This window comes from Crocuta crocuta, unplaced genomic scaffold (assembly GCF_008692635.1).
Source record: "Crocuta crocuta isolate KB4526 unplaced genomic scaffold, BGI_CrCroc_1.0 scaffold96, whole genome shotgun sequence".
Lineage (NCBI taxonomy): Eukaryota > Metazoa > Chordata > Mammalia > Carnivora > Hyaenidae > Crocuta > Crocuta crocuta.
This window is the reverse complement of record NW_027531522.1, coordinates 8,930,839-8,942,850: the sequence shown is the minus strand read 5'-3', so window position 1 is coordinate 8,942,850 and position 12,012 is coordinate 8,930,839. Positions and strand designations below refer to the sequence as shown.

The 12,012-nt window shown below is 40.6% G+C and overlaps 1 protein-coding gene across 1 annotated transcript in view; it reads right to left on the bottom strand.

The window, feature by feature from the left end:
- Positions 1-12,012, bottom strand: part of CUBN (cubilin) — a 298,802-nt gene that overhangs the window by 281,219 nt on the left and 5,571 nt on the right. Inside the window, exons 6-10 of the mRNA XM_077772461.1 lie at positions 11,196-11,299; positions 5,190-5,316; positions 4,109-4,271; positions 1,234-1,365; positions 202-294 (exon numbers count right to left, since the gene is read on the bottom strand). Coding sequence (XP_077628587.1) covers positions 202-294; positions 1,234-1,365; positions 4,109-4,271; positions 5,190-5,316; positions 11,196-11,299 — 619 coding nt within the window. The remainder of the gene's footprint in view (positions 1-201; positions 295-1,233; positions 1,366-4,108; positions 4,272-5,189; positions 5,317-11,195; positions 11,300-12,012) is intronic.

The window sequence follows — 12,012 nt, the reverse complement described above, 5'->3', positions numbered from 1 at the left end:
CGCCAGACAATAGAAGAGCAGAGTCTATCACATAAAAAAAAAAAAAAATCCAAATGTATAGTTTTAAAACATGGATTACTCTTTGATCTTAAAGATCAAAATAAGAATTTTGAGGTTAGAGAATTTTGTTTTTGAAATGTTGATTTGTTTTAGAAGGCCATATTAAAATACCCCAAACCAGAGGGAGAGGGGAGTCATTACCAAGAACTGAGCATGCCGCATGTGGGTGGCACCCTCCATTGCCGACTGAGCAGATGTCGATGAGCGTGCACACTCTTCCGTCACCTTGGTACCCTGACCGCGGAGAGAGCAGGGCATAACAAACTACATTAAGAAGACTGAAGAAGAATCCCAATCCAAGAACCAAACATCATGAAGCCCAACCAGAGAGCATCTATCATCACAAAAGAAAAGGTAAATATGAAGTATCATAAACAAATTCCTATCATTAAGAAAAAGGACAACCATTTGGGAAACGGACTGCAGAAACAATATTCTAATGTTTCTAAGGACAAAAAAGTAGATGAATGAAAATGAAAAGATGCATGAAATGCAGAATTGCAGTACTGGTAGACTGAGAAAGTTGCTGATGCTAAGTAAGTGGACATTTTCTAATTACAGTGACTCTAATGATCTAAGAGCTAAATTACTGTAGACGTCCCAAGTACTAATGTTTCACGTTAATAAATCAAATAGAGCTTCAGTTTATCCCTTCGAACCCAATGAACTTCTCCGATAGTCACTCAGTTTAGATCACAGAATGGCAGTAATGACTTCCTTCCACAAGAGAAGAGAAACTAACCTGTATTATAAGCCTACTAGTCTGCCTGTTACTTAGTAAACTTAATATGTAAGACATCTCAGGAGGGCACTGTATTAGTAAATTATTTGTGAGAACAATGGAGCTGTAGGTCTGTGATTCTCAGAGAAAAATTTTCAAATTCTGCATTATCTCCACAGGCTCTTTCACAATTTGTAAAGTGTTGTTGTCTTCCACTGGTATTAAATATATTTGTTATTGCTTTTTATATTGCTTTTTACACTGATATTAAAAATATTTGTTATTGCTATAATATAGCTGAACTAAGGGGTCCTGAATCTGTAAGTCAGGTAAAACTTTCTGCACTGCTCAGGGTATCTCCTTGGACAGAGTCAGATTTAGACTGAAGCACAAGATCATGTTTCCAGGTATATGTTTTGCCTGTAACAGTGTGGGGAGAGTTGGTGCAGCACCTGGTGGACAGGCCTGACAGTGGTAAGACCCAGCTGTATTCACACATGTAACAGGCGGAGCCACGGAACACCCGCCATTATTTATGTCACATTCATTGATATCTTGGCAACTGTATCCATTTCCTTGCCAGCCTAGAAAAATCAGAAGATTTGAAAAGTTAGCTCTGTAGACAAGTTAACAACAAAGAAATGCAAATAGTCAGAGATACATAAAAACTTGCTTCACTATAAAAGTGAGATACACTCTATCAGATTGACAAAACTTGTTCACATTCTTAAAAGCAAATTCTGGCAAAGAGGTGGGCAAGTGAGGTTCTCCTGTGCTTTTAGTCAGAAGTTCATAACTAGTAAAACCTATTTGGAAATAGATCTAGTGGCATTCATAAATTTTTTAAAAAATATATACCTTTTGGGGTGTCCAGGTGTCTCAGTCAAACATCCAACTTTTGATTTCAGTTTAGGTCATGATCTCAGGCACGAGATCAAGCCCTACATCAGGCTCTGCACTGACAGTATGGAGCCTACTTGGGATTTTCTCTCTTCCACTCTCTCTGCTCCTCCCCCACTTGTACTGCTCTCTCTCTCTCAAAATAAATAAACTTCAAAATATGAATATATACATATATAAACTTTAAAATATGAACATATACATATATACATATTTTNTACCTTTCGACTAATAAGTCCACTTCTCAAAACTTTCTTGCAATGATAAAACTACCAGTATCTAAAGATGTAGGTGAGAAAATGTCTACTGCAGTGTTTAATAGGGGAAAAAGACCTCTTGACCATCAATTTGATTGAATATATTAGGATTCATTTGTACCACTGAATACTAAAAAATATTTTTAATAACATGCACATATTTAACATTTTCCCAATATATACTTGAGCTAATAATACAAAATTTTACAATAATATGCAAAGAATGATCCCAATTTGGAGAAAGAATTTTTTAAAAACCTGCATATGTGTCCATGTGTTTGTATGAGACAAGGAAAGGAAGAAGATGAGAGAACATTTGCTCACAGTGGTCCCGTTCGGAGAATAAGATTGAAGGTGAAGAGAGAGTCATTTTACTGTTGCTATTTCTGTTTATATCAACTGTTACAGAGAGTTGTATTACTCTTATAATTAAAATGATTAAAATTAAAAGAATGTTTAAAACCTGTTACATTTTTAAAAATATTTCTTTTCTTTGATCTAACTAGTCCCCCTCTAAAACTCTACCAAAGAAAATTATTGTATTTGTAGGTGAAGAAATGAATACACAGAAGAAAGTTGGAAGGAAATATGTCCATATGTCAATGGTGGCCCTCTGAGTGATAAGACTATGGGTATTTTTTGCTGTCTTATTTTCATATTTTTATAGTTTCTTTATATTTTGTAAGCTCGATGTATTACTTTGATATGCAAGAAAAAAAAAGGTGATTGACAGGAAAACAAAGCTTTTGTTTTTCTTTTTTCTCTAAAAGGATATAAAGAAGAATCATGTAATTCAAATAATTTATTTTCTGATTTCTAGTTTAAAAAAATTTTTTAAATGTTTATTTATTTTTGAGAGAGAGACACAGAGTGCAAGCAGGGAGGGGCAGAGAGAGGGAGAGATAGAGTCTGAAACAGGCTCCAGGCTCTGAGTTGTCAGCACAGAGTCTGTCTTGGGGCTCTAACTCATGAACGGTGAGATCATGACTTGACCTGAAGTCGGAGGCTTAACCCACTGAGCCACCCAGGTGCCCCATGATTTCTCATTTTTAAAGACTGTTACTGACAAATTATCTTCAAGAATGTGGTTATTTGCTAATTTTATTTGCCCCTGAGACCTAAGAGGGAAAAAGTCTTCATTTGTTTTTTTTTTTTCAATTTCTTTCTAGTTACACAAGATTGAAACATGTGCCAGGAAGAAAGTCACTAAACCAAAAGTCACAAAAGGAAGCAACAGGTGTGTGGGGTTCCCTTGATGAGACAGAACAATGGAGCATTCAGCAGCTCAGCTCAGATCCGCAGATCTGGGTTTGAATCCTGACTGTATGATTTGGAGTGAGTACTCCTTCTCCAAGCCTCAAGATCTTATATGTTAAGTGGGAATAATACTAATTCCTAACATTTCTTGATGTGGTCATAGATACCAGAATCAAATTTGCCTAGCATGGTGTCTCAATGGGTTTTCATGAAAGAACAGCAGCTATTATTGCATTCTCTTACATGCTCTGCCTTCTAACAACCCACGAGGAGTGTCAATGGGCCCCATAGACTCTTTGAGGTCTGGTCAACTGCTTACCCGTGCACCGGACAAGTGCTTTCTTTGCTCATAGTAGGCTCTACAAATACGCACTGAATGGATGATAATGATCTCACGTGGTGAGAGATGAAGCGTGGACCCAAACCCAGGCAGTCTCGGAGTCCAGAGTCTGTGTTTCCAGTGACTCGGCCTGGAGATTCAGTCTCTGTGGGTCTGAGCTGGAGCCGGCCATCCCCCTTTACAGCAAGGCTACAGGGCCTTCCAGTGAGTGACACACCCGAGTGAGAACTACAGAGCTCTAGAGGTGACACTAAGAGGTGAAATAACCTGCCCCAGTACAAACAGCTGGCCAGTAAGGTGGGACCAGGGCAGGTCCAGCCAGCTGATGGCCATAGAGCGATCAGATGCTTGACCTCACCAACTCCCTGGCTCACCGGCCCCCAGCGTATGGCTCCGACCCTCTCATTTCCGTAGCGGAATTATGACAGCAGGAAGACGGCCTGCAGTGGGGTGTAGGGACAGAACATGGGGTGGGATTGGGATGCTTCCTAAGAACAGTCTCCTTGTCTTTCGGCGGTGGAAGGCAGGGTGTCCTGGCACCTTGCCTGGCTGGGCGGGGCCGAGCCCACATACCTGTCGGGCAGGCCCCGCAGTAGAAGGAGCCCGGGGTGTTGAAGCACTGTGCAAGCGCGGAACACGGCGTGGGCTGGAGGACACACTCGTCGACGTCCAGCAGGCAGGCTGAGCTGTTCCGCGGGGACGTCCACCCCGCGTCGCAGATGCAGCTGTACCTGGGCTGGCCGAACAACAAGAGAAAGAATCAAGGCAATCAGGCAAATGAGCAAGAAAAGCCTTTGAAAATCTCACCAGGCCCCCAACTGTTTATCCTCTAGCGTTCATTTCCATAAGGCCAATTGAGTGGCTTCTCTTTTTTCCTCCCATATGATTAAGCATTTAGACCAGACCACGCAAAAAGAGAAACATCTTTATTTTGGAGTAAGGAAAACCTATAATTTGCCCCAAAGATGCCAGGGAAAGAGCAACAACAATCAAGAACTGTAAGTCAATATAATTAAAGTCAATCCACTCAGCCTGCTATGTTTTTAGAGGGAAAAATACCCATGGAAGCACAGACCTTGGAAAATCCATTGTTTGTTTCCTTTTTGAAAGTCTTNATCAGTGCGTTAAAAAAAAAAAAATAGAACCAAAAATAAAGACCTGAAGGTCTCATACAAGGCCAAGCGGGCGGGGCTCGGTGAACTTGAGGGTCAGGAATCAAGGTTGTCAGGATCCAGAACACAGGGGCACGCAGGGAGGTGGCTCAGAGTTCAGCATTCAAAGGCTCTCTGGGGCCAGAAAAAAATCCAGACGCCTTAGAACTGCATGCCACCACGAAGAACAGGCCTTGGTGTTTCCATGCCTCATCATTCTTACAACTCACAAGGCCAAGAGAAGGTCATGTCGCACAGAGAGATGTATGAAGTAAAAATAAAACTGGCAGTAATTTCTACAACAATATCACCCCCGGGTCTGGTTTTCTGTTTATTTATGGACAGCTCTCATCTTTTTCCTCACCTGTGTCCCCGGCCGAGAGCAGGAAGAACCCTCCTCTCCACAGCTCTGCCAGAGCCGCGCCCCTTCACAGACATGCAGGCTAAGGAGCTAATAATAACTGTGACTCCCTCCACGAAACCACATCCTGGGAGGGACTCACCTCTCCGGCCTGCACTCGGACTAGATCCTCACAGATGCCGTGGACGCAGAGTGCCTTGGAGCCCCCTTCACAGTCATTGTATTTGGATGCACACTGCGGGCCGTGTGTCTCGGGGGAGCAGAGACAGCTGTTGGTAACACAAGAGCACGATGTCAGGGCCTGTGCCTCAGCTCAAGTGCTTGTTTCTCAGCATCAATTAAAACAGTGATAATTCCAACTACAAGTCAATGACATTCGTGTGGAATCATAAACTAGAAAACCAGATTTACTGGCTGGAGTCTTAGAGGAAAATCACTCTACTCTGCTTCATGCAGTGGGTTGAGTGAATGCGTTATCTCTCTCCTGTAGTATCTCCTGTAGTACGAGAGGGGTGCAACTTACTCTCCGGGCAAGACTACCACCATAAATTCTTCTGGTATCAGGTCATCAAATAGCACTTTCAAAGGTCATACATCCATAAACTAAGGGGGATGGAGTTCATTGGGGATGGTAAAGGGAGAGATCAACGAGTCCATTCATCATCCATTCAACCGGACCCTACAGTAAGCACAGGTGACCTTGACTGAGCGGATATATTCCCAAATGTTCTCTGGGATTGTATAACGCCACAGACAATGGCATATCCACATCTCAGAGTATGCAGTAATTATGATCATATTATAAAGGGCAACAGTTCTATCCATAAGAGATGTAGTTTATGTAATAACATTTCTTTCATAGCCACTTTTTAACTCATAAATGCAATTTTACAGAATACCCAAGCTTGCAGTGGGTGTTTTGCTTTGGGAAGATTTCAGTTCATTAACAATCAAATAAGGAAATTTGTTTTAAACTCTTGTAATCCTTAAGATTGCTGAGTTAGCTTTCTATGTGTAGTGCAGTTTCAGAGCGAACGTGGAAGGTATGGGAAAAGCGGGTGGGGAAGGGAAGGACATGGAGTGGTCATAAAGCCTAAGCCTATTTTCACAGGTTTGAGTGCATCTGATGGAGTGGAGAGCTAGGCCCAGAGTCACCATTTGCCTGCCTTGAGCAGCGCTGGCTCTCATGAAGGAAGCTGACCATAGGGGTCAAGGATAGGAGACAAGGAACAGGAAGGGCCAGCATGGCCATGAACTAGTTTCTGAGTGTTCCAGAAAAAGGGTCATTCTATAAGGTAAAGAAGTTCTTTTGACAGTCTTGCTGAGGCATAAGGAACTTAGCCGATATGCAAAGATGAAGACACACGTGTGACTGACAGTGTGGGAAATAAGAGTCTGGCTGTTTGAGAAGCACACTCTGGGCACAGATTGATGGACCCATGGAGGGCTCCAGAAATGATTGCTGGGGTGGCACCTTTAAGTGAGTTCTAAGGAAGAAGACATCACTGAATGTGACCAGAGACGGAGGGTAAGAACATGGTATCGCTCAGGAACTTACATACAGAATTGGCAGACCTAGCAAATAAAGACATAGGATGCCCAGTTAAATCTGAATTTCAGAGAAATGAATACTTTTTTGGTATAATTAAGACCCATGCAGTTTTCAACATCAGTATATCATTGTATAAAATCTGTTCATCAATAAATTGCATTTATGATCATTCCAAGGTTGCCTTTCTCATTAGACTCATAGTTAGTCTCATAGACTAACAGCAATAGATGATTAAACTTTTAAAAAATTCAATTATTCACTGCCTATGCATAACTATTTATCTTCCCCTCATCTTTCTCTTCCCATACTCTCCCTACTATACCCCTTTCCCTTTTCTCTTCACTTGCCCATCCTTACACAGAATATTCTTTCAGGATATTTCATTAGATTCTTGGAGATTATAGAACTTTACATATATGTGAGCATTTGATCCAGGTAACTTCCTTGCTAAAAGTTCATTCTACCATCACTTCCACCCACCAATAGAGATTTTTAAAAAAATCTTTAAACCAACTTTAGTAGCTTTTTGAGCCCATCATATATAGGAGATCTGTGTATTCATATTCGAGACCCCATGGGAAAGGACTGCCTGGATTTAAACCCTGATACTATCTATTAACTGTTCACCTTAGGCAAGGCCACAAGACCATTTCTTATAAAATAATAGTGCCTATCTTATCTATGAGTGCTATTTTCACCGTGGGGTCTAAAGACGTTTTCTAGTAGGAAGTGCAGGGGTAACTGTGTTTACCTTACCACTAAGTGCTTTACTATGCAAAATGACAAGATTGGAGAAGAGATTCTGGTTTGTGGACCAGCAGTTAAATCTTCTCTCTCTCCTCCTTCTCACTTAGAGAAAATGAGTGAATTTTAATAGCACACTCTCCGCTAAAGAACTACAAAGTATATTTCTTTCATTTAAATGTAACTTAATGTGAGAAGACAGAGGCGGGGAAGACAGCCGAGTGTACCACCAGCTTCCTTGCTATGATCCTCAAAGACAAGAATTAATCTCCTTTTACTGGCAAGGCTCATGTTGCCCAAGGCCACAGAATTGGAAACCGGCAGAAGATGAATTAAAACCTAAGTCTGTGTCACCCTTGGCCTGATGTTTTTCTGTGTCACATTCCCACGTTCTGAAAGGCAGTTAGTTGAAGACATTCCATTTTTGTGTGAGTTTTTAATACAACAGTGGTTGCATGCAAAATATATTCTCAAGGCATCTAGTTGTGACCTTTAAAGTAAAAGAGTGATGATTTATGTACCTCCCTGCACAAGTCACTTTTGTCATGGCGTTCTATTGCTGATTTAGTTCTGGCAGAACAAAACTGGGCTTGTCAGTCATCAAAAGCACTGCGAGTGCATTTGGCAATTGAGAAGAGGTCAAATACACTTTCCAAGTCATAGTTTAACTTGCGTTAGAGTCCATGGTTCAATATTAACATAACTGACTCACTGAGAGAGGTAATGAGTTTAATACCTAACTACCATTTGAACTAAAACCAGATTATCCTCATCATTTAAACTCTGCATGTTTTAAAGCCCACCAGTGATCACAGTGGAAATAAATAAAATAAAGTATACTAATCATCATTGCAGTCCTGGAGAAAACAAACAACAAACTCAGCTTTTTTTTTCTAGAAAGCCTTCTAGATCTGATGGCATACACCATCCACGCATGGCAAATCTGCATGCCAAGGGCTGTCTTAAATCCAGAGTAAGCAGAATGATAAACTTCAATTCTTCAGAACCAAGAGGCACCAGCAGCATTCAGAAGTGGCAAAATATCATCTGTTAGCTGTCTGAAGTTTTGCGGGGGCAAGACATCCAGCCACGGGAATTGCTAGTAACAGAAAATGGTCTCCTGACTCTGGTTTCCTTACTGGTGGGAAAAAGGTTTTACCACAAAGTTTCCTAGGGAATGGGGCTTCCAATTCATTAGTGTCTGCATAGTGCTTTATCTTTCAAAGCTCTTTATAATTAGGAATTCTTAATCCCTTTAAATAAAGATTTCTTTGTCTTCCCCAAGGAAATGGGTTCCAAGAGTTAGAGGCTGAAGAAGCTCCCAAATCCAGAGCAAACCCTTCGCCGTGAACACATTTCTGCTGGTCCAGACTGTTCAATAGTGGCTCATTTCCCGGCAGCAAATTGTGTTGAAGTTTCCCGAACAGTTTTCTAGCCCCAGAGAAGCTACTGATTAATGGGCATTTAATCTCACATAATTAATAGAACACAAGAAAGTATCTAAATGTTCTCTGTTTCATTACACAGATTCCACAAAGCAAGCATTTAGTCTTATGCTCAGACACATTTTTCTATTTTCTGTTATTCCTTCAAAAATTCTCCAACAAATGCCTGAATAGGAGTGTTTAGTCCATAGATATCAACTGGAATTCATGGAGCTTCATAAACTATCCTTGTATCAAGAGGAAGACACTTGTTGGGATGAGCACTGGGTGTTGTATGGAAACCAATTTAACAATAAATTATATCTTTAAAAAACGAGAGGAAGAAGCCAGATTTAAATGTTCTGTTCTTATCTGTCCTCCAGCGAATCTATGAAGGACAGAGGCTAGAAACCAAAACCATTTCCAGAGTCAGCACAATGAGTTCTTGGGCATTATGACAGGAAGGTGCAAGAGAGAATTCAATATTGCTCATATAAAGTGGAATCTGCCATTTAGGTAGCTCTCAACAAATAAAAATGGTTCTCTCTTTCCCTTTCTCTTTCAAACTCACATTTAGACCTGGAAAAAGAACTCTACCCCCTCGCGTACAGCAAATAGTTACGTTACTTTTTCTTTTTTCTTTTCCATTTTGCAGGACTAAAAATAATTTCCTAGGGGGAGAACAAAACTATTTTGGGTTGGTCCCTGGGTCTTCCCTCACCTGCTGCATATCTTTGTTATTCTGCTGATTTGTGAGATCCCAGAACACAGTGATGAGAAAGGAAGACCAGGAGTGAGAGCTAATTTCCAGGACATTCCTCGATATCAGGAAGGCAGGAAGTATTAGTTCTAGGAATAAATTTCCTCCAGTGTCTCCAAGCAGCAATTCTCATTGATAAGTGCCCATAAACAGACATCAGGAGATAATGCTTTCAAGGGAATGAAAGATCAGACCTGCATTTTGGATCTCACCCAAACTTGAAAGCTCATAAAAGCAGGGATCAGGGGGTTCAATGAAATGAGAAACAAAGTCCTGAAAGCAAAAGTCTCTGTAATAAAATAATACTTAATTTAAGTCAGAGGTGACTGATTTTGGTTCTGCACAATGGGCAAACTCATGAAAATATCCATCACAAGTTGGAATGGATTCAGCTTGTGACTTGGAATGTGCAAAAAATGTTAAGATCCAAAGAAAGAACAAAAGGGTCAATGAGATGAAAAAGAGAAGGATTGTGAATGCTTTTTGAGAAAACAGCATGTTGACAGATGAGGAGAAAATAAGAAAATGACTGCACTCTTTTTCGCTGGAAAGAATAGAATGGATATTGTCACAAAGGAACAGAAGAACAAGATAGCAGAGACATGAGTAAGAAAGCAGAAAATTACTCTTTACTCCAGTGAGATTATACCCGTGAGGACTGAAAGAATTTGTTCGTGTTATAACAGAATCAGCTTTTTTCACCTTTTAATAATCACAGAATATAGGAGCCCAACCAAAATAGGAGGAAGGATAATGTCTAGAGTTGGTTGGGTTTTTTTAAGTGATTTTAAGGAACTATACAAAAGTAAGTTTGATGTTGATCTGCCAAAAATTTCTACACTTGATTACTTTAAGAGATAATGTGTCAGCCACTACAGCTTTGATCACCAATACTCGGACAGCCTTACGGAAATGTGGAGTTGTGCTTTCGCGTCACTCAGCTTCGTAAGGGAAGGGAAGTTTTCTTAGAGAGGGTGACGGCTGAGCAGGCCAGGAGGATGCTCCAGACAGAGTCGGTCAGAAAAGAAGATGGGAACTCCGTGATGCTCGTGGTAAGGGGCTCACAGCTAACTGAGGAAAGGTGATGAGGGTTAACTATGTAGAGAAAACCTCAATTCAGTCTCTGATCTTGTGATGGTCAACGTTTTACACAGCACTTGAAGGAAGATATCCTTACTCAAGCTATCAGCTCACTTCTCTAATGAATGAGTGCAGCAGGGATGCATGGGTGTGATGGGGTAGCCCTGTTCTGCCTAATGCTCTCCAGTGGAAGTCCCTTCAATGCTCCAACTCTTACTAATTCTTCAGTCTCGTCTCCAGGGAAAGGATTTCTTCATGGGGTAAGAGCTGAGGATGCACAAGCTTTTCTTCATCTAAATAAATAGTTATGTGTCCTTAAATAAAAGCCATATATTTTTCTAAGGAATATTTATTGCTGGTAATAAAGATGATTAATCATGGATGCTCTTAATTATAGGATGTTTTAGTCTTTCAAGAACATATCCTAATAAAAACAAACAAACAGAAAGAAAGAAAGAAAGAAAGAAAGAAAGAAAGAAAGAAAGAAAGAAAGAAAAGTGAGAGAGAAAGAGAAGAGAAGAGAAGAGAGAAAAGGGAAAAGAGAAAAGAGAAAAGGAAAAAGGAAAGGAACGGGAAGAAAAACATTACCTGTAACTGCCTGCTGTATTTATACACGTGGCTCCATTCTGGCAGCCCAAGGGTGTTCCAGAGTAAATCTCACATTCGTTCACATCAACTGAGCACAAAGGACCCTGAATTCATGTAAAGAATGAAGTCAGGTGCCACGGGTCGCAGAAGCATCTGAGGCCAATATTCGTATGATATGTTTAAGGATTTACATATGCACAGTAGAGGTCCCTAGTTGAACAAGATACACTCACACTAATGCTAATATTAATTAATATCCAGTTAGCCTTCCTCTTGAACTCAGGTGTGGCCTAAAGGAGCCAAGGAGCTCTAGGTAGAATCATGCCAGTCCCACAAGAGGAATCCTTATATAGGGGCCTGAGGGGCTCAGTTGGTTAAGCGTCCAACTTCAGTTCAGGTCACGGTCTTGCAGTTTGTGGATGCAAGCCCCATGTTGAACCCTGTGTCGAGCTCTGTGCTGACACCTCAGAGCCTAGACTCTGCTTTGGATTCTGTTTCTCCCTCTCTCTCTGCCCCTCCCCCAAATGTGTACACACACACTCTCTCTCTCAAAAATAAATAAACACTAAAAAAATTTGGGAGAATCCTTATTATACAAAGTAATCCTCATGTGACTATGAAGCTATGTCTGGAAACAGTCACTTAATTTTTCTTTAAATGCACATGTGNGAATCCTTATTATACAAAGTAATCCTCATGTGACTATGAAGCTATGTCTGGAAAGTCACTTAATTTTTCTTTAAATGCACATGTCAGGAACATTTTCACCATTAACAGAAAAGGGCAAGAATATTTACACGGCTATGTCAGGATTCAT